The sequence below is a fragment of the Lates calcarifer genome, linkage group LG2 (genome assembly GCF_001640805.2).
Source record: "Lates calcarifer isolate ASB-BC8 linkage group LG2, TLL_Latcal_v3, whole genome shotgun sequence".
NCBI classification, from domain to species: Eukaryota; Metazoa; Chordata; class Actinopteri; family Centropomidae; genus Lates; species Lates calcarifer.
This window is the reverse complement of record NC_066834.1, coordinates 28,868,981-28,888,791: the sequence shown is the minus strand read 5'-3', so window position 1 is coordinate 28,888,791 and position 19,811 is coordinate 28,868,981. Positions and strand designations below refer to the sequence as shown.

The window sequence follows — 19,811 nt, the reverse complement described above, 5'->3', positions numbered from 1 at the left end:
GAATGATTTAGTATTCAGAATCAATTCTACAAATCACAATATTTGTATTTTGAAGGAGACGCGTCATACTTTTCACTTCATTTATGTTTTATTGCGAGTGTGTTCCTATAGGTTTCACTGTGGCGAAACGTGCGCTCAGTTGTGTCTGTTTTGCGGCCATGGCAACCTCGTGCTGTATCAAGCCTCTGTGAATTAGTTTTACACCAGATGTGATTGATCGATTGATTTTATGTTCAAATTCAAGTTAGGTTGTAAAATGTTAAATTCTCTGCCAGCTTTGTTATCATGAACTGAAACACCAGACGTTTAGTTGATGAACCTTTTAAGGATGTAACAACATGAGTATCCCACCCTAACAGGTGCAGTTAAGCTAGCAGGAGAGTGATGGAGCTGAAAATCCAGCACAGTTTGCACACACCCACACTGTCTGCAATGCTAGACACATGCATTTGTATTGTACATTATCAGGCCTTATTGTGTGTTATGTAAATCCCCTCACAGTGGTTGATTTTACATTTGTTCATTACATCTGGATAACTTCCGTTTCACTTGTCTGAACCGGACACATCTGCCACACAATCACTGTGTTTACATCCAGCAGTTGAATTTTGATTTTGATTTGAGTCTGTCTGGATCCTAAATCGAACCCCGCTGGGAAAAGTAAAATGCCCACAGGATGAACTGACGGATGAACGCTGTTGAGGTCACTGCCAGCACCCGGCCATTGTGCTATGTGTGGCTCCATTGTTTTCACTCTCGCCCGCTGTGAGTGAGATTGAGGAGGAGGTCAGGATAGAGAATAGCTCGGTGTCTGTGCACTCAAACAACGTGGAAGACATCCTGTTTCAGCAAGGACTCATCCAGTTATACAGACGTGTCTGCCATGCCATGCTGTTTAATGGCCGTCTTTATCAGTGTCTCCATTTAGATCTGAGCCAAACACCTTGAGACTTTTCTCACTTTGTTATTTTGAGTTCTTTTGTCCATCAGAATTTGTTCCATGTAAGATAACAGTCAGAATATGGTTTCTGAGGAAAAGAACATGAGCATAGAAGATGGAAAAAATTACCAGAGCTTTCCAGTTGAGGATGGTGATGGTTGGGAAGACTCACTGTGACAAGAAGCTGTACGAAACAGCTCAAACAGTGCCATAATTTACAGTCCAGAGTCTGGCAAAACAACTGAGAAAGTGATCATCTCTACATTTTAATTGATCACATTGGGTCAAGCTCACAGCCTCTCCCAAGCTGTAAAAATTCATTATCCGTGCTCACTTTCATGAGAAAATCAATTCCTCCTAAACAACCGGCTCCAAAGTATGTTAGACTGAAATACACACCAACAAGCCACAAATGGTATGAAAATAGCTCAGTTCAGAGGTACACACTTAGCTCACATTTTCAGAGGGCTTGTGGTCTGACATTGAAGTTAGTCAATTGAGCGAGATGGATACTGTGTTCATAATTGCTTTTGGTAATTCATCTTGCGCACACAGCTCTCTCCACTCATGTTATGTTACTTAAACCGTATTGATGTAGGACTTGATGGTGATATTTTCTGTGCCAGGATCACATATAATATGCAAGGCAATACACTGCTTAATGTCTATACACTCCCCACTCTCTGGAATGAGTGCCTTGATTGCTATTATTTTTATGCCAGACACAGCACAGCTTTTATTTGACAGGGAGCTGAAATAAAGGCAGCCATGTCACATGAGTTTAATGTTCCTTGACAAGGCAGTGACTGCTTTTCATTCTCATAATGTAGATGAGACCCGAGCTGTTTTTGCTCCGTGCTGCTGTCTACTATGAATAATTCTGTGTTGTAACTGCATTCAACATATCTTCGCCCGATTGCTGAATTATTTGGTTGGAAGAGCTCATTTGTTCATACTACCTAGGGAATGGAAATTATGAATAATTTTGTTGATTGACATTCACCCACATAAATGAACACATAAATTTCAGCTCAGGAGGAACAAAGTGTTATGGCCGCAGTGGCGTCTGCAGCTGGACCCAGTGTGCGGGTGACTTCTTCTGAAGTGATAGGGGTAAAACAAACCATGATGACCAATTGGTTAAACACAAATAGACTGACTGTTTTCAACAAATTTCATTTCTACTTAATTGCTGTTGACAGTATTTTCACACAGCCTCACTGTAAATCAGAGTACCATGCTGATTAATGTTTGCTCATTATTCTCGGGGCATTACCTGCATATCACACAAGCAGCCTTGATACAAGCTGCAAGGACGAACTGCACTTTATGTTTTATTAACTCATCTGTTTCACTACTGCGTCCAATTTGCTCTTGGTAACTCAGAGGTGCCCTGTGGAGTTTTCCTGTAAACAAGTTAAATATCTGTTTTACATGCTCACAGAAATACAATGTGTCTATCCTTGAGATCTTACAGATGTCTTGAATGCATTTACTTCCTGACAAAACATTTACAAAGTTGCATCGTTTACACTCGCGTTTACTTGCTGGCAGTCTTCTTCTTCTCCCTGCCTTTGCTGACGCATTGCTGCATTTTTTGTTGCATAACTGCCACCTGTCAATCAGTGGAATAATGAGAGGCGATTGGCAGGACTGTGTATTGCTCCATAGCACTACTAGTGGCACTTACACTTGACTATTTCTCTATGTAGTGGATGTGGGAAAGCATAAACCAGTCCACAATGTGTTCTCAGTCACATCTGAGAAGTTATGTCTGAGCTGTGATTATTATCCCTCCTTTGTATGTCACTGTCTAAAAAGAGATTCTACAAATTCCTAATCAGATCCAGTCGCTCATTATGTTCTGCATTAAGCCTGGGTATAACATGCTTTGCCTGTAATACCTGCTTTAAAGATGACTGAGATATTCAAGGAAATGATCCTGTACTTACAGGATGTCCTTTGGTTTCTCTCAAAAGATAAATATCGAAAGTGCTTTTCAGAAATGGTCCGTGGCTGTTTCCTGGTACCGTTCACAGTTTGTGATGCTGTTCACTTGTGGGAAGTGGGTGCAGAGCTTAAAGAATGTAATTTCTACCAGGTAGCTGGAAAATGGGTGTGCCCGTGATATATACGTTTATGCTCTGTCTCTGTGACGGTCACCTTGTTTAGACTACCCTCAATAAGGGAAAGGTAGTTATTAAGAAGTAGTATTGTAGAAAAATATATTCATTTAAAAACTTTTTTTGTTGTAGCTTGTTTTAGCACTTTTATGAGTGAGCAGTCACAGGATCAATTTTTGGCAACATCAATTTCTCGCCTTTTGCTGCACGTTTATCTGTGAAATTGATGTTAAAACAGATTCAAGCCAGACCAGGAGTGTGTGTGTGTGTGTGTGTCTGTGAGTGTGTAGTGGCCTGTAAGGCACCAGGTAGCCATTACTGGATCAAATTCACCATTAAGTCCATTAAGGAAGCAGTAAGGGGATTTTGTCTAAATTAACAGCTTTGCGATAATGTTGAAAAAAAAAAAAACACACAAAAAAAACCTTAAAAAAAAAAAAACTCAGCTTGTAGTCTTTCATCAGGCAAGATAATGGCAGTACAGATAAGTAAAGACTGATGAGACAGTCATTCAGCCAGAATGACAAATTCAACTGTTTTCCCATAATCATCACCATGTTGTGGTGTGCAATGCATGCCATACCAGGACTCCATCAGTTATGTGTGGTTGGTGTCATGTTTTGAAAAGGCTAGTGGTACTGTAAAAGAACACAGGATGTAAGAAATTTTGTTTTACATTCCTGTGGATAATCTCTTGCACAAATCACCCATTTTATTGTTTGCTAGCTTAGAAAAACAGAAAAACAGGCTGTAAAATTGTTCGGATTTTTGTGCCTAAAATCAAATACTTCATCACCATCTCCTGCCCTCTTACAAGATACCACATTGTCAAAACTTAGCTTTAACTGATCTCCATGGAAACAATAGTAACAAACAACAGTAACAAAAGTGTTGGAGGGCTCCCACTCTTCCATCTGTGCGGTGGATCTTGTTTTGTGATCCGTCTTTCTTTCACCCCACTTCACCTACAGTCCAGAGAGGAGGAGTACAATGAATCGGAGGCTTTTTGTCGAGTGGAGGGGATCACACACTGTAATGTGCGTAGCCTCGGGCATTGGCAGCAGTAGAACGAGGTTGTGGCTCAATTTCATGCGAATGGTGTGCAGCAGGACACGCTGGAATAACCAAACCAGGAATAATGTGAAGAAGTTGTTTGGAATTCAGTGTGCACAGGAAGTGCAAACTTGACAGATGCAAATAAATTCAGTCAAATGGATCTTTTTTTTTTTCTTTTAACCCGACAAAAATATATCAAATGAAAATACTGTAAAATCACAACTGCTACAAAAATGGTTGCAAAAGGTTTTCTTCTCTGAGGGCATGTTTGATTAAAAGAAAAGTCATTATGTCCTCTTCACATTTTTCTCAAAGTCACACTCAAAACGGTGCTGCTGTGCACTTAGGGAGACCCTCATGACAGTTCATTGAACTCAAGTGCAGAGGGGGTTGGATACCTGTGGTGGGTGCCAGTCCTCTGTGGAGGGAGAGGACAGTGATGGCAATGCTTTAGACGCTGAGCTGCTAGGAAATTAAGAGAGTGCAGCTTCCTCAAATGGTCCCAGTGGTCCTTCACTGGAGTTGGAAGAACCTGTTTGGTATTTCTGTCCAGCAGCAGTACCCTATCAGTGCTCTTAGGAGTAAAGAGTGGGAGATAAAATTAGACGCTAGAGTTAAATCTTATTAGCTCCTGTCCCACTTGCAATCACCTTTTGCACCATCTTTAGTGTGTGTGTGTGTGTGTGTGTGTGTGTGTGTGTGTGAGAAAGAGAGAGAGGGAAGATGGGAAAAATGCAACAGGTTATTAATGAGATGTTATATTTGAAATGAAGACTTTCACAGTTACGTGTGTCCTTGCACTCTCAGCGTTTACAGCCCAAGTGCTTCTTTGCCAGTTTAAACGCACTGTTAACTTTATAGTAAAAGCTTCAGATTCACTTGTCAAACCAGTGCCAAGGACATTACTCCTGTGTACACCTCCTAAACTGACCTTAAAAGCCTCTTTCACCGTGTTTGAAATACCTCAAGCGAACATTTTTTTAAGATAAAAAAACAGAAATCAGGTGATGAGACTGAAATTTTCAGCCTGATCCTTTAATTCATTGCCATAATCTGTGGCTCTGCTCGAATTCTGTGACTGTTCATGCGTATTCATCAGTGCACATTAATTCTGTCAAACCCAGGATATTTTGCAGCAGGCTTTCATGTCTCTCCTGGCAGGGAGCCCTAAGTTCTGAGAAGCAAAATACCTGAGTTGAAATGCTGCTGAGTTCATGGTAAATCCTTTGTCCTACATGCAGCAAAAATAACTTGAAGGCAGATGCAATCCTTGGATCCTCTCACACATACATGTGATGCTGTGTGCTCTCTAGGAGTTTCTTTTTCTAGGATTTTTTTCCATTTAAGCATTATCATGAAAATAACAACAGAAGTTTCCTCACAGCAAATTGACACACTCTAAAACCATAAAGCAACAGTTTCACATTTTGGTAAAAAGGGTAGTTCACTGTGATTCCACCTGGATAAGAAATAGTAGAATAGTATCCTGTAGAATCACAAAATGTTACTTCAGGTGTATCGGTTAAACATCCTAGGTATCACATGTTAAGTAGTGAACTTTAGAGGTGCTGATAAGGAGATTTGATACCTTTAGATGGAGCCAGGCTGTTTCCCTGTTCACAGTCTTTGTGCTAAACTAAGTGCTAAAAGCTAAACAGACAAGAGAGTAGTATCAATCCTCTCTTGGCAAGAAAGTGCATGTTTTCCAAAATGTTGACTGATTCCTTTAAAGAATTATGGGGTAGTTATTGTAAGCCAGCAGTGTCTTGGCTTCAGCAGAACGTTGGTTGTGTTAATCTAGATATTCTTAAATCCACAGTTTGTTAAAAGGGTGGATTGGGAAGTTTTTGAAAGCAGAATAATGCAAGAAGAGAGAAATAATTACACTGTGTAAACATGTTTGGCCAATTCTCAGTGGGATCACTTATGTTGAAGGGCAGCTTTTCCCCCCTTTTAAACTACATGTTGGTCAGTTGTACTGCACAGTTTATTACAGATTCAACTTGGATTAGATTTACTATTCCCTCACAGTGTCAAAACCAATCATACAGTTTGCACTCCCAGTGACAAAACCGCCTCCCTCGTGATAAAAACCTGCTTCCTCCCTGTCCTTCTCCAATTTCCTCCAACTCAGTTTAGCAGCCTCTCCTCTTCAGCCCCCCTCCCACCCTCACCGCACGTACACACATATACACACTCACAAACTACGTAACAAGCAATGGATGCAGTCGAATTCCTCCACTAATGAGGATGAGCTCATCAAGGCAACTGCATGAGAGTCGACAACGTGTGTGTGTGTGTGTGTGTGTGTGTGGAGAGATTATCTTTCAGCTGTTAATATGACTCTAATGGGGCGACCTTTTGATTTCCAGCAGACTGATCATGAAAAGTTATTTGTTTCCGGCTCGTAACAGATTTACCCGACAAATTGTTATTAGAGATTCATCGTGTTGGAAGTTCTGTGACACTGATCACACAGCAGACTGTTGGGCCAAGTTTTTCTTGGTTTTAGGCTCATTAATGATGGATTGTCTTTGAAACTCCATACATCAGGAATTCTGTTTTTTTTTTCTTCATTTAATGAAAGACATCTGAAAATCTCAACAGATCTGCCAAAAACCCCCCTTAACTTAAAGATGGGGGTATTTCTTGTAAACTAGGCCACAGCGAGTCATTGCATAAGTATGGCTGGGGCTCTTTGTAGTCTTTGAAGGGTGAGATGTGTTGTAAGTGCTCATACTGTATAGCACAGACAATAAGAAAGCATCTGTGAAGAGTTTATTCTGTAGCACTGTATAAGAATCTAATGACCTTGCAGAGTTAACAGACTACATTGTAGAAATAAATAGTTTGCCTAAAAATCCATGAAATCCATGAAAATGGATTTAATGAAGTCTGTAAAAGCAGACAGTATGAAAAATACATAGAGTTGCTGATGAAAATTTTGCTGTATATAGTGTGTTTCTATATATCTACGCCCATAACTAACCTGACCCCAGAATATCTCTACATTCTCCACTCCAGCAGGAAGAATAACATTTGACCACACTCATAGTTAGTTTATTGTGACACTAGTTACACACAAAGGTACATACATTGTTCATTTGTCCAGTTGGAGCAGAAATATATCCTCATTGTTGGAAGGTTTAATGCATCAGCTCCCTCTTGAAGACCAGAGGAGGAATTTTCATTTTCTGAGCAGGTTCTGCCTGAAGACTTTGCTACTGAAGGACCTTGTGTTGGATTAGTGTAATGAGAGAGGCACTGCAGCAACCTGGGAGGTGATCACAGAAAAATAAATTAAACTGTTTTAAATATTAATGACAATAAAATGTTATGGAAGAGTAATGAACAGTGCTACAGTACTGCCACTGCAGTCAGAATGAAATGAAATGAAATAATACACAGAGAAAGGTGGGCTGTGGCATGAGGACAGATATACTGTATTTTCGACAGGGTGAATATAAAAAGCCACTGAATCAGGTACTGTGGATGATTCATATTTTGCTCCATCCTTTATCTTTTCTGTTACTAGTGAAGATGGCTGTCTGTTGGACATGAAAACCTTCAGCAGCCGAGTTTCTAGATTCAGGAAGTTTCTAGATTCAGGAAGAACACGTCTTTCTAGATTCCACAGTTGACTTGATTTTCTTCTTTTACAGAAGAAACACAATGAATATTAAAACCAGCACGCTGATTCTCATCAGTGACAGTTAAAACCCAATTAGCCTTTTACAAAGTCACCTGTCTTACTGGACCTCCACCAACTTGCAAATTATAGCTGAGGAATTGATTCTTCTCCCTTGAGTGGACGTGGTGTCAACTACAGTGAATGGAACAAGGGCACCTAAACTGATGGCTACTTAGTCTGAAGACATGTAAATGATACTTCAAATGATTTAGGGCCACAGTCCATAGAAACAATTCAAACCCATCAGTCTACAAGTGTATTGTACCATTAATGAGATATTTAGCTGTTGTGCTGAAACAAAGTTACTGAACCTTATTTACTCTTTTGCAAATCATACCGAAGATCAGACTCAAACTTTATGATACCAGACTTTTACCTTCGAAACACTGCTAGAGATCGAGGTGAGTAAACTGATTTTATTTCAAAATACTGAAGAGCTCCCACTGATAACAGTGGTCTCTTGTCTAAAGGAGCACGTCTCTGCCCTGAGAGGTTATTTTCAAAAACACTTCTCAGACGGAGGTCATGGCAACTCGGTCGGAAGCCCTTTCAATGCAGCACCTGCTGGTTGTAGCTCTGCTCAGGACCAACTGATTTTTTGGAGATGATGTCTCCATCCTCAGTCTTCAAAGTTCACATCTCACACAGTCAGTCAGTTCGGGCCCCAGCGGGGGAATAAGCGTATTCACTATTAGACCACAGGGTCATCCTTTTGTCATGTCAGTACATTTTTTTTTCTCTTTTATCAAACATGGATGAGGAGAAAACAGCTTCAGGGGAAATATCCAAGAGCATATCCATGACTTAGCTTATCAGGTCACTGCCCATGTTGTTTTCTTGAACAGTGGGAAACAACAGAGCACCGGGTGGTTCCCTGTCTACTTCTCAAATGTATTGATTTTTCTATAATTTATTATGATAGTCTATTCGAACTCTATACAGCCTGGTGTAAAGCCATCCCACCTGCATATGCGTGCTGCTGCCTTGTGCTTATCTGACTTTACCCTCACAGCACCATAAAGGCCTCACTGTGAAGGGTTAGTCATCTGAGGACAGCTCTCATCGACCCGTGAGCTAGCAGCCCTGCAGCAGTTCTGCCATGACACTGTAAACTTTTTTACATGCTCATCCACTCTGTAACTTCGAGGTGTGCTGCAGTGGATGAGTTGTTGCCCCCCTCATTTACTAATCCCAGGGGGATGGAGCATGCAATAAGCTGTTTGTTTGTATAGATTTAATAGTAATTAGAATGTATTTTCTATTACAATTACATTGGGATGGGATGAATGTTTGTCATGAATATAAGAGGCGAAAATCAGTATTTAATTGAACTGTTTCAGCGTATTTAGTATTAATTGCGGTCTTGCTGCAACATTGATATTTACTGTGTATTTAAAAGTTAATAAGTAGTAAAAATGTCATGGATATTTCCAGCATTGCATCACATCACAGTATGTCTGTCTGTCAACATTAAATCTATGCCAGTGCTGCCAACAAGTAAACAATCATGCTTCTCCGGAATTATGCAGGCACGATTTCACCAGCAGTGAAAAACAAGTTTAATCAAATATGACTGATAGTGTAACAGTACTGCAAAGATGTGTAACCTTCACCCCACCTCACAACACGCTCCACCATCACAATACCACCACCATTCACTTAGTGCTCTTCCACTGTGGGACCTCAGTGACTGTGAATACAGGCGATATCTCAGAATATTGCCTGTGTGTAAAAGCAGACTTCCTCACTGTCTAATGCATGTCCTGTGTTATTAATTTTGGTCCCCACCCTCCCCCTGCAGAGTACCTGGAACTCAGATCCTGAACAGTGCTGAAATCTTGGTTCAGGAACTGGATCGCAAAGCAGAGGGAAACAACAGTGGAAACAAAAGCAGAATCAGTCACAATGGCTACACCTTAGGTCACGGGTTGTTAAGTTCCAGCAGTGGAAAAGGGCCTCTGTGTTTTCAGGACAATGATGCCTACAAGTTTCAAAACTGTCAAGGGCCAATGAGGGAAAGTGGAGTTTAAAAATGATTCTTCATTAGTCATGAAAAAGTGAAGATGCAAAAGTCAAGCAAATAAAAACAGCTTTTTCCTAATGCGAGACAAGAGCAAGGTCAAGTGCAAGGAGAAGAGGGAGAAGTGGAAGTGAAGGGTTTTGCCTCAAGATAAAGGTCCCCATGCTTTGCGACTCTGCAGTCTTGACCCGGGGGGGAGGGGGTTATTTCTTTGGGGAGCCACAATGGTGTGGAAATTGGGACCAGGAGACTGATGGCAAAGGCCGCAGAAGTGGGAGAGCTAATCATCTGCAAACAGCAGAGCACAGGGTACAAAGTAATCTGATGAAAGCAGGAGAATTTGTTTGCTGTCCAGATCAACAAGATGGCGCAGGAGTTCATACTCAGGGAGATCCACTGTTGTGAAATAAGGGACAAAATGAAGGATTAGTTATCACATAGGCAGTGAGGGCACTGTGCAAAGAGATGATGCATTTAAAAGTTCAGGATGTCTTTATTGTCTGACAATAGAGACATGGTGATTGCATGATACCTGATAAGCCCCAGAGGAGAAAGTCATGGCTTTTGTACACTGTAACCTTCAGTCAGATACGAGGCATCAGCTGAACAGTGATGACTCTAATCACATTGTCTCATTGTCTTGTAGATGTTTTTGCCCATCAACCTACACTCAATAACGACAAAGTGAATGCATGTTTTTAGAAAATCTTGAAAATAATTAAAAAAAATCAAAATGTGGTGCATCCTTTTTGCTTTAATTGTCCTTAATTATCTTTCAGATGTGTCTAGATCTGACTTAATTTTATCCATTTTAAAAGTAAATTACAACAGATTATAGTGTGCAAAAAGTGAAGTAGGCTGAATACTTTCTGAAGCCACTGTAGATATTAAAGTCTTTGGGGCATTTACTTGGCTGTCCTCCCTGTTCAAATATCCCATATTTCACCATCCTATTTAATCCACTTTTTTTTGTCAACACCAGTAAATGGACTAATCTAACTTCTTCCGAACAATCGAGGTAAACGCTGCACTGTGCCAAGAGCCATAATCTGTGTTTACTGTATAAACACAGTGGAGGAATTTAGCCAGTAGCTTGTTGGGAATGGACTGCATGTTGATAAATAAGGTAGCTTGAGGTTGCCTTATAAGGCTTCATAAACTTAATAGTTTATTCCTAAATGCTTTAGTTGTATTTGGAGAAATTTTCTGCATACTAGCAACCACCTCACCTATATCTGTGTTTCTTTCTGCTCTGTAAAGGCTACCAAAACTGTCGAGCTTATGTTTATATAAAGTGCGTACATAAATAGATGCCAAATAAAAGTGAAGGTTAATGAGTAAGGAGAGACAGAATGACTGCTGTAGGACAAATAATGAAGGGGGGGAACAATGAGGAGAGAAGATGTAATGACTAAGTGTAGTTTGGCAGAAAGGAACACCAGCTGTGCAAACCCATTTTCAGGTGTGTAGGGCAGCTGAGTCTGCTCTGCCCTGCTTTAAAAGGAACTGCTGGTTATGTCCAGCTGCCTCTGTGGCGGTCTGTGCCCCTGCTCTACCCGCTCACCACAGTGAGTAATTAGACTCTAGCCTCATTATATAAACAAGTTGCTGAACTATTTTAGGAGGCTACATCGCTTGTCCCTGCAAAAGTCTAATTTTCTCGATTTATTTCAACCTGCCAACCCCCCTCAACCCTCCACATCCCGATGCCCCTGAATCAAATGCAGTTAAACGTCAAAACTGAAAGGAAATTTATCATGATCGATGCATGTGCAGTAATGGCCAAATTTCCAAAATCCGCAGGTTTCCTCCTTGAAGTTCTTGAAAACAGTTGCATCATGTTATTGTAGCCCCCAAACCTCTTTCACAATTTGTCTCCAGACATTGTTTGGCTCTATGTAAAACATAATTGTGTCAACAGTCACTGGAGATGAGAAACCAGACCTCTTTGATAAGTGCTTTTCCCACAAGGTAAATTTGGCAGGCAGGGTGGGAGCAAACATGCAAACAAAACCAGCAGACAGTAATTTTCCACTGTCTGTTACCGTGCATTTTAATGAGGTTGATGGATTAATGCCTCACTTCGGTAATGGGCTACTCGGAGAGCACCAGTTAAGCTTGTTCTGCTCTATCAGTGCCCAGCTTATCGCATCAGTAATGGTCACTCAGGAGTCCCGATCCCGTCTGTTTCCACATCATTTTTCCCCTTTTAAACGTCTTTGTCGTAAATGGCCTTTCTTTTCCCCTAGTGGAAAAAAGTTTCACCCCACAGAAACAAAGTGCTCCTGAGATTACATGGTTGAAGACATGCACTCTTAACTGTTGTTGCTGATTGCCAGGTGATGATTGAGCTGCAGAGCAGACATTTAACAGCACTAGATTAGGCTTCACTTTGTTGAGTGAGGGGAGCACGTGTTTGCCCGTGTGCATATGTTTGAAACAGTTGAGCTGTTTTTAATGTGCGGTGACCTTTTTCCCTGAATGTGTATACCTATATATACACGTCTTTTGACCGTCTCAGAACAAATTTCTCCCCAGTCTGAAGTTGCTCTGTTTTGACTGGTGTAATTGTTGCAGGTGACCATGCAAATTTCTGTTTATTCTAAAAACTAATGACATGTTATTATCTCAAAGAGACCTGTAGATGTGTAGAAGTTAGTGTAGAAGTTAGTTGACTTTCTAAGTATTACACCCAAATTTTCCCACCAGATAGTGATCTCCCATTAACCCAGTGTTACTTCTAACAACCTCCAGATGGCTGTGAACTTGCCATGCTTATCAGACAGCTATTCTTGAAGGTAAAGACAGTAATTAGCATTCACAGAGAGAGAAAGTAGTTTCCCAGTGGACAAAAAAAGTGGCATTGGTTAAAAAAACAGTATGTGTTGTGGCTGCTGTACGTTCTGTTGCTGCCTCTTCTATTGGACATACACAATGAGTTTCATAATATAAATTCTCACAGAATGGTGACTTTAGAAACTTTAACTCTAATTTTCTTAAACCAAAACTTTCTCTATTAAAAAAATCACTTTCTTGTTGCCTTGGAAATATCCTTACCTGGGGGTCCAATAGAAAATACATCACATCAATAAAATGGCACCTGGAACGCAAGATGCATCACCAGTAGCTGTTATTGTTTTAAGCTGTGATAAGTTACCTTTGAAAACACTGGCTGAATGGATGAATGGATGCTTTTTAAGCATCTTTAGAGTTTCTTAATGGACCCTGCCATTCTCCACCCATGTCTTTGATCAGTGTCCCACCTCCCAGGCTCTTATCTGGGCTAACACAATAGACCCACTACCTGCTCTTATTCTTCCCTCCTTCAGAAAAGGGACCGTCGGCTTAGCTAATGCCTTTGGATGTCAGTGTTTTATTCCCTTTTGTAACCTGCATTTTCTCCTCAGTCTTGTTCTTTAATTGTTTTACACATGCATTCACTGACTGACACACACACACACACACACACACACACACACACAGACTTATAGTGGTGGTTCCTCATCTGAGCTGAATATCACTGTAAAGTGTGTCTTGACTCTTGGTTATCGCCTCCCTATTGTGGCCTGGCTTTGTGTTCACGGGGCTTTTGTGTCAGCCTGGCTGGAAACGGCCTGTTTACTGTGATTAAATGGGAGCAGGGGAGGTTGGGGACTGATCCGTGCCTCTTTGGGAGTAAAGGAATGTTGCAGTACACGCCGCAGTACCTTAGATCTACACCAGCCTCTGCTGGGACACAAAGCATCCCTGTCTGATGACAAAAAAGTGCAGAATTTTTTCCCCTTTTTTTACACCACATCTTCATATGTTCACGACATGTGTAAATGAGTCTCATCACATTTCCCCATTTTTGCTTTAGCAAAATCATTAGTTAATAGTTCAAAGCATATGGAGCTGTTAGTACCACCTGAGCACCTTCATGAACACAGTATTTAATTTCTGAGAGTAAAAATATTCTCTCTGACTTAGTAGTATAGTTGTCCTGTCTAACAACCACTCATGTTCTCTGTTCTCTTTAGAGTTGCAGCTAAACATTTTTCTCCCACTATCAATTCATCTATATATTTCCTTTAATTAATAATTGATCTAAAAACCCCCAAATAATTTAAGTTTACTATGATTTATAATGGGAGAAAAGCAGACAGTGTCTTTTTACTTGATAAATTATTTAAATTCTTAATGGCTTATCAAAACTGATTCTTTGCCAATCAGTTAATTGAGTATTTGTTTCAGCACAGTTGTCTTCCTCCTCTCCTCTGATGTGGAGAGCTTTTCTTTGCTCAGACAACATATTCTCTTAAGTAAAGCGTTTCACTGCTCAATATTAAGGAGCTTGATTACACAGTGGTAATAACTGGGCCGAGCACAGAGAATTGTTGGTCGTATATATGCTTTCCTACAGGGGAATATGTTAGTCAGTCTGGTAGCACCAGGAGATGGAGGGGTTATTAGAAATGAGCAGAAAATGGAATTATGTCACCTGTGTAGAAGCTTGCTACAGAGAAAAACAAAGAAGAGGTCCAAAAATAAGAAGTTATACACAGGGCTTCAGCACCTTCATTGCTGCTTTTGGACATTTGATGTCGAATTAGGGTACTGTGGTTAACACTGCTTTGGTCTCAATAAAATAAATTAATTTATAATGGATTATCTCTGTAGGTATGTATTTATTTATTCATGAAATGTTTCAATCAGGGCTGTGTTGCCCATATAAGATGACCCAACTTCACTATGTCACTGGTATGAATGTCGGGTCATGTTAGGTAGCTTGACTTTTGATAGGCCTCCATTTTTATTGCCTCAGGTGTTGGGTATCCATACTGAATACAGCTATATTTTTTTAGATTAAGAGTCTTTTCACACTTAATGGAATCATGTATCACAGAGAGGTATTATCAGATCACTGACAGAGAAATTTAAATGGCCTTATGTGATAACTGATTTGATCATTTTGTCTTTCCAGGTATTTGGTGATTATTATCACTTCCGGCATCGTACAGTGGCGAAGAGATCACTTTCAGATCACAGGGGGACACACGTCCGTCTACTAAGAGATCCCAAGGTAAGAAGTTTATTTTGGGGCTACAGTTGATGGACTGTGTGTTCAGGGATGTGGATGGTTTATTGGTGTCTCGCAGTATGCTGTAGAGAGAAAGTGCTTGAGGTTTTGGGACCTAACCCAACCAAAGCAGTAATTATTCAGCCATATTTATCATTCTTTGGTGAAAATATGAATGTTTGGAACTTTCAGATGGATTGTAGAGAGGTTGATTAAGGTGTGGGAGTAGTAGTGTGATATTTCCACAAAATAACATAATGTGATGAGTAAATTATTATCTTCCAAATACTTGCACATGATAGAGCTTTGAAAACTGGTTTTCCCATTATTAGAAACTGTCAAAGTACCACAAATAACAAGACAATATTATAACCCAGTGCTCATCCATCAAGGTGTAGATTTTATTTTTTGACACGTGCAAATATTAATCATGATCTTCCTCACCAGCAGAACTGTATGGGAGTCATCAGTTCAAGTCTCAGAAAACAGCTGCTAAGACAAAACAAATTCTTTTCTCTCCTTAATTTGAAAGTGATTTTAAATGAATTGGTTATTCAGTCACCACTAACTGTTATTGTTTGTAGCACAGATAAGGAGTAGAGTAGAAACAAAGAGGTAAACAGTAATCTAACAGCCACAGGACAAAGAACCATACCCCATGAGCTGCAACATCCCACACTTGCTGTTTTTCCTTTTTACCTGAGAGCTGGAAGGTGAGCCGGTGCTTCCATGTGGGTGCTCCCCAGATACATGCACTCCTGTGGAACTGCTTCCTCCTCCTCAACTGATCTAAATTGAAATTTCACATTTCCGTACTTTTGTAAGAGAGTTTGAGGTTAGTTTAAAAATGAGTCTGTGTCCTACCCCATTGGGAAGGACAAAGGGAAGAGTGTGAAATTAACATTCATGGCTGTGGGAATAGAGCCAGTATGTGTGCGGCTGAGGAAGAGGATATACGAGCACTTTTTAAAGAGTCTTCTGTGAGAAAAGCCTTTGAAAATACTAAAATAAAAGGGAAGGGAAGGAAACTTTTAAAGGCCTGATGACCTTTGTTTTTGAGTCTACATAACTAACTACTAAAATTGCTAAACCGATCACATATATAATGGTGACACTGTTTCCATATCACAGCTTTACTTCAGTTATTTCCTATGACATTTTGTGCAGACAGAGGTACATTAGTCCACTCAGACGGTCTCCTCAATCTCAGCAAATCAAAAGTTTAAATGTAACTTTGGGTGGACAGTAGTCCTTCAGAGCAGCTGTGTACCTGCTAAATACTGCTCAAACAAAGATAGTTGTCAATAGTCAAAACCCAGAGCAGCCTTTCTTGCATCGCTCAATGATACTCGCTGTCAGTGTGAAAATTAGTAATTGGAACTGTTGGCAGCTATTAATTTGCTTTTGCTCCTCCATGGTTTGCCGGCTGACAATGCTTTTTGAATCAGGAGCATGTTTAAACAACTGCAGTAGGGTGCTGTTGACAGCTGGCATACCCAGAGAGCAATGGGTGAATGAAAAACTGATCTGAAATGACTCTGGCTATATATAGCCAATAGTGATCAACTGACTCTGATACTGATCCAGCAGACTGGCTCGGGCTTCTCTGGGTTCTTTGTCTCCCCCCTGATCTGAGCTCCTTCTTTGTGTCATGTTTTCTCCTTCTCCTAAAGATTGAGCCTACCAGCACTTAAAAATGGTGAGAAATGTTTCACACTACTCCCCATTTCTCTTCCTGCTAACATTTCCCAAATTATATCAACATGTTTACATCTAAGCTGGTCTCAGTCTTAGACTTAGACTAGACTTTATTGATCCCTTTGGGATTTCAGTATTTCAGTAAATTGAGATTTTCAAGGACGATTGTAGTAATTTAGATAAGTCTCCTTCTATACAAGTGCAACTGCAGATAGATTTTATATACATCAAAACTAAACTGCAGCCTTAAAAAATATGAAACCTTCCTTAAGGTATTCTTGACCCATGCTGTGCAGCTATACAGTACAGGTACACTCTGGGGATAAAACAACTTCTGCTGGGTTTGTTTCTGTCCATGTTAGAAATTGGTCCACCTCCCTGTTTGGGATTTCCTTGAACGCTGTGGCTCCATTTCCTGTTGTTGAATTCCTTTTTTCCCACAGCACCTCAGAAAGTGGAGCATTACAGTTTCAGGTCCCTCCTGTCTGTTCAGGAAAGGTCAGTTCCAGCTTGTCGGTACCTACAGGAATTTAATCTTGTTTTGTTTATTTATCTGTTTGTATATTCAGGGGAGCTTTGCAATAACTTGTAATATTTTCCAGATCCCCATGGTTTTTATGTATTGACTCACTCCTATCTAAACATCAGTACATTTCTGTAACAGCGTGGCAATTAACAGTGTGATCACAGCTTATCATTGCAAATTTGATTCACTTTTGCATCAGCCGCTTAGCTTCTCTAAAAACATTGCAAAAACATTTCTAAGAGGAGGAGTTTTGAATCCTCGAGAGACTGTCCCCGCAGTTTTTAAACTGGTGGAGATGAAGCCTGAACAAAAGGCTCAGTAAACTCTCTTTGAAGAGTGCCTAATTACTGACAAAAGCCCCTGGACCTCTGCCAGATCTCATAGACTGGCTAACAGAGCCCTGTTAATAGGGTCTATTGAAGATTTAAAGCTTGGGTCTATCTGCTACCTCCATGCCTTCTACTGTCTTGTGTTACATTCTGTTGTTGCTTTGTTTTGTTGTTGTGGGCACTTTGCTCTACCTCATTGTCTCTGTTTGATTGGTTAAAAAACAGAGAAGTAATAGGACAGACCAAGCAGAGCAACAACGAGTGGCTCCAGAAACGTTGAACTTAACCATTCAACTATCATTTGTTTGACTGTGGTGGAGCCTTTTATTTCCAGTTTTATTACTGTGGCAAGAGTAGCAGCAGCTGTAACATGAGAAAAGCTTTTGCATAAATGACATAGCTACTGATCTGTACTGTAATTGGTCTTATGTTCCTTTATGGTATGGTATGATGCTTTATTCAAGGGCTTCCATTTAGTGTCTGAGGGAGGAAGCCATGTTTATATAATGAAAATGGACAAAACAGTGGGTGAGCAAAGTCACTGGGGTGGGGAATCTATTTGTTGGACAGATAGCACTCTGCACCTAAACATGAACCAAGCAGTCTGTTTGTGAACTTTATTTCTGCACTGGATCGGTCTGGACGTCTGAGATAGACACCGTTTTCTATTTTCAAAGCCCATTTATAATGGAAAAGCTGTTTGTCAACTTCTCGGGCTCCATGTTCTGTCACAGACTATTAAAGAATTTCAAAAGACTCTTCACATGAAAATTGCAAAATAGAAAATGGAAATGTTTGTTGTTACACTCCTGCCAAGAGAAGGAAATTGGTTCAATATGAATTATGAGTTTGGAGGAAAAAAAAGATGACTTGTATTGTTTCTTGTTCCTGTTTACCCAGAATATAGAGACAGGAGAGAACATTTAGTTGCAAATGAGGACTTTTTGATCTCCGTTAAGTTTAGTTTAATGTTCAAAGTAATGTAGTTCATTTTGCAAGATAGTCACTGACATGCTACATTGAAAATGATTTACAAGTAGTACAAAGGAGTGATTAGGGAGATATATTCTCCCTTGTTCTGTCTAACGTACACAATAAAGATTGTAGCTGTTACTTGAAGGAAAATGTTTTACTGAGGGGAAAACGGTCACGTTTTGCTTATAATCAATCAGTGTGCTTTGTGACTAATTTCAAGGAATTTGTTCACTGGAATAATGTGTTTCTTGCCACAAATGGAAAAGTACTGAAATAAAGTTGACCACTAGTACGCTGCTGTCAGGAAGTTATTTTTCTCAGGTTTGGCTCTTTCACCATCCTCATTGTTTGTTGAATAGTGAACGAACACACCCGAGCTGCTAATCTGTGCCAACGTCTACTTATGACAAGGACTAAAGAAGTCTTCTCTAACACATTCATTAGTCTTTGACATCTTTGCTGTGTTTTGATGGACAGTTCTGAGAATTGTGTGTGACATTAAGATTACTGGCTGAATAAATTAGTGGGAAATAACTGACACCATTGTGGCTGCTGTAACTGCTGTAACTGTTTCTATCACCAAATATAAATAATTTTTTATGGTTACGTCACAGGCAGTAAGACTGTTAAGGAGCAAATCAAGTGTTTGGATAGAATTTTAGGCATATACTGTGCAGTAAATGCACTTCCAGTTTTGCATGTTGGTGTATCTTTCTGTAAGAGTTGCCGCTCCAGTCTGTCTAGTTAGACCTTGTGTTATTTCTGTAACATTTCCTACACAGTCCAATTATGAATAGAAGCTGTCACATTGACAGAAAAACCAATGCACACAATTACAAGGTTATTACAAATGATGGTTTTGTGTATAATGTGCAAAACGATACCAATGGAATTAAAACTGAACATGACGCTCTACTGTAATGAGCAGAGTTGATGCGGTGCAAGTCACACAAGCCACACAGTGCAATAAACAGTCCATTGCTTTGTGTGTTACATATAATTTCCTGTTTTTTCCTGTCCTGTTTGAACTGAATTGGCATCCACAACAGAGCAACACTATGTGTTCTCTACGTATGTGTGAAACCAAGATTTCATGTGTGATCAAAGAGCCGATGAGAAAATGGAAGAGGGGAAATCACAGACACCGCCTTATGACGCAAGAGAAAAAAAAAGGTTTTTGTCTGACTGAAAATCACATGGACTAGTGTAATGAGGTTGAATTTGGTCCCTTTATACAACCAAGTCTTTGTCACCCTGACTGTAGAGATCCTTTTCAGTCAATACTGCCATTTTCTTTTAAACAGAAAGCCAGTATTAAAGTCTGACTGAGAGCAGAGCATCAATAAGTGCCTCTCTGTCTCTTACTGTCTTGTCAATCCCCCACAACTAATTAT

The 19,811-nt window shown here is 40.0% G+C and overlaps 1 protein-coding gene across 4 annotated transcripts in view; it reads left to right on the top strand.

Moving 5' to 3' along the window:
- furina (furin (paired basic amino acid cleaving enzyme) a) overlaps positions 1–19,811 on the top strand; it is a 77,618-nt gene that overhangs the window by 24,236 nt on the left and 33,571 nt on the right. For all 4 annotated transcript variants that reach the window (XM_018667902.2, XM_018667905.2, XM_018667903.2 and 1 more), the window contains exon 3: positions 14,794–14,892. In XM_018667902.2, the coding sequence (XP_018523418.1) occupies positions 14,794–14,892 (99 nt within the window). The remainder of the gene's footprint in view (positions 1–14,793; positions 14,893–19,811) is intronic.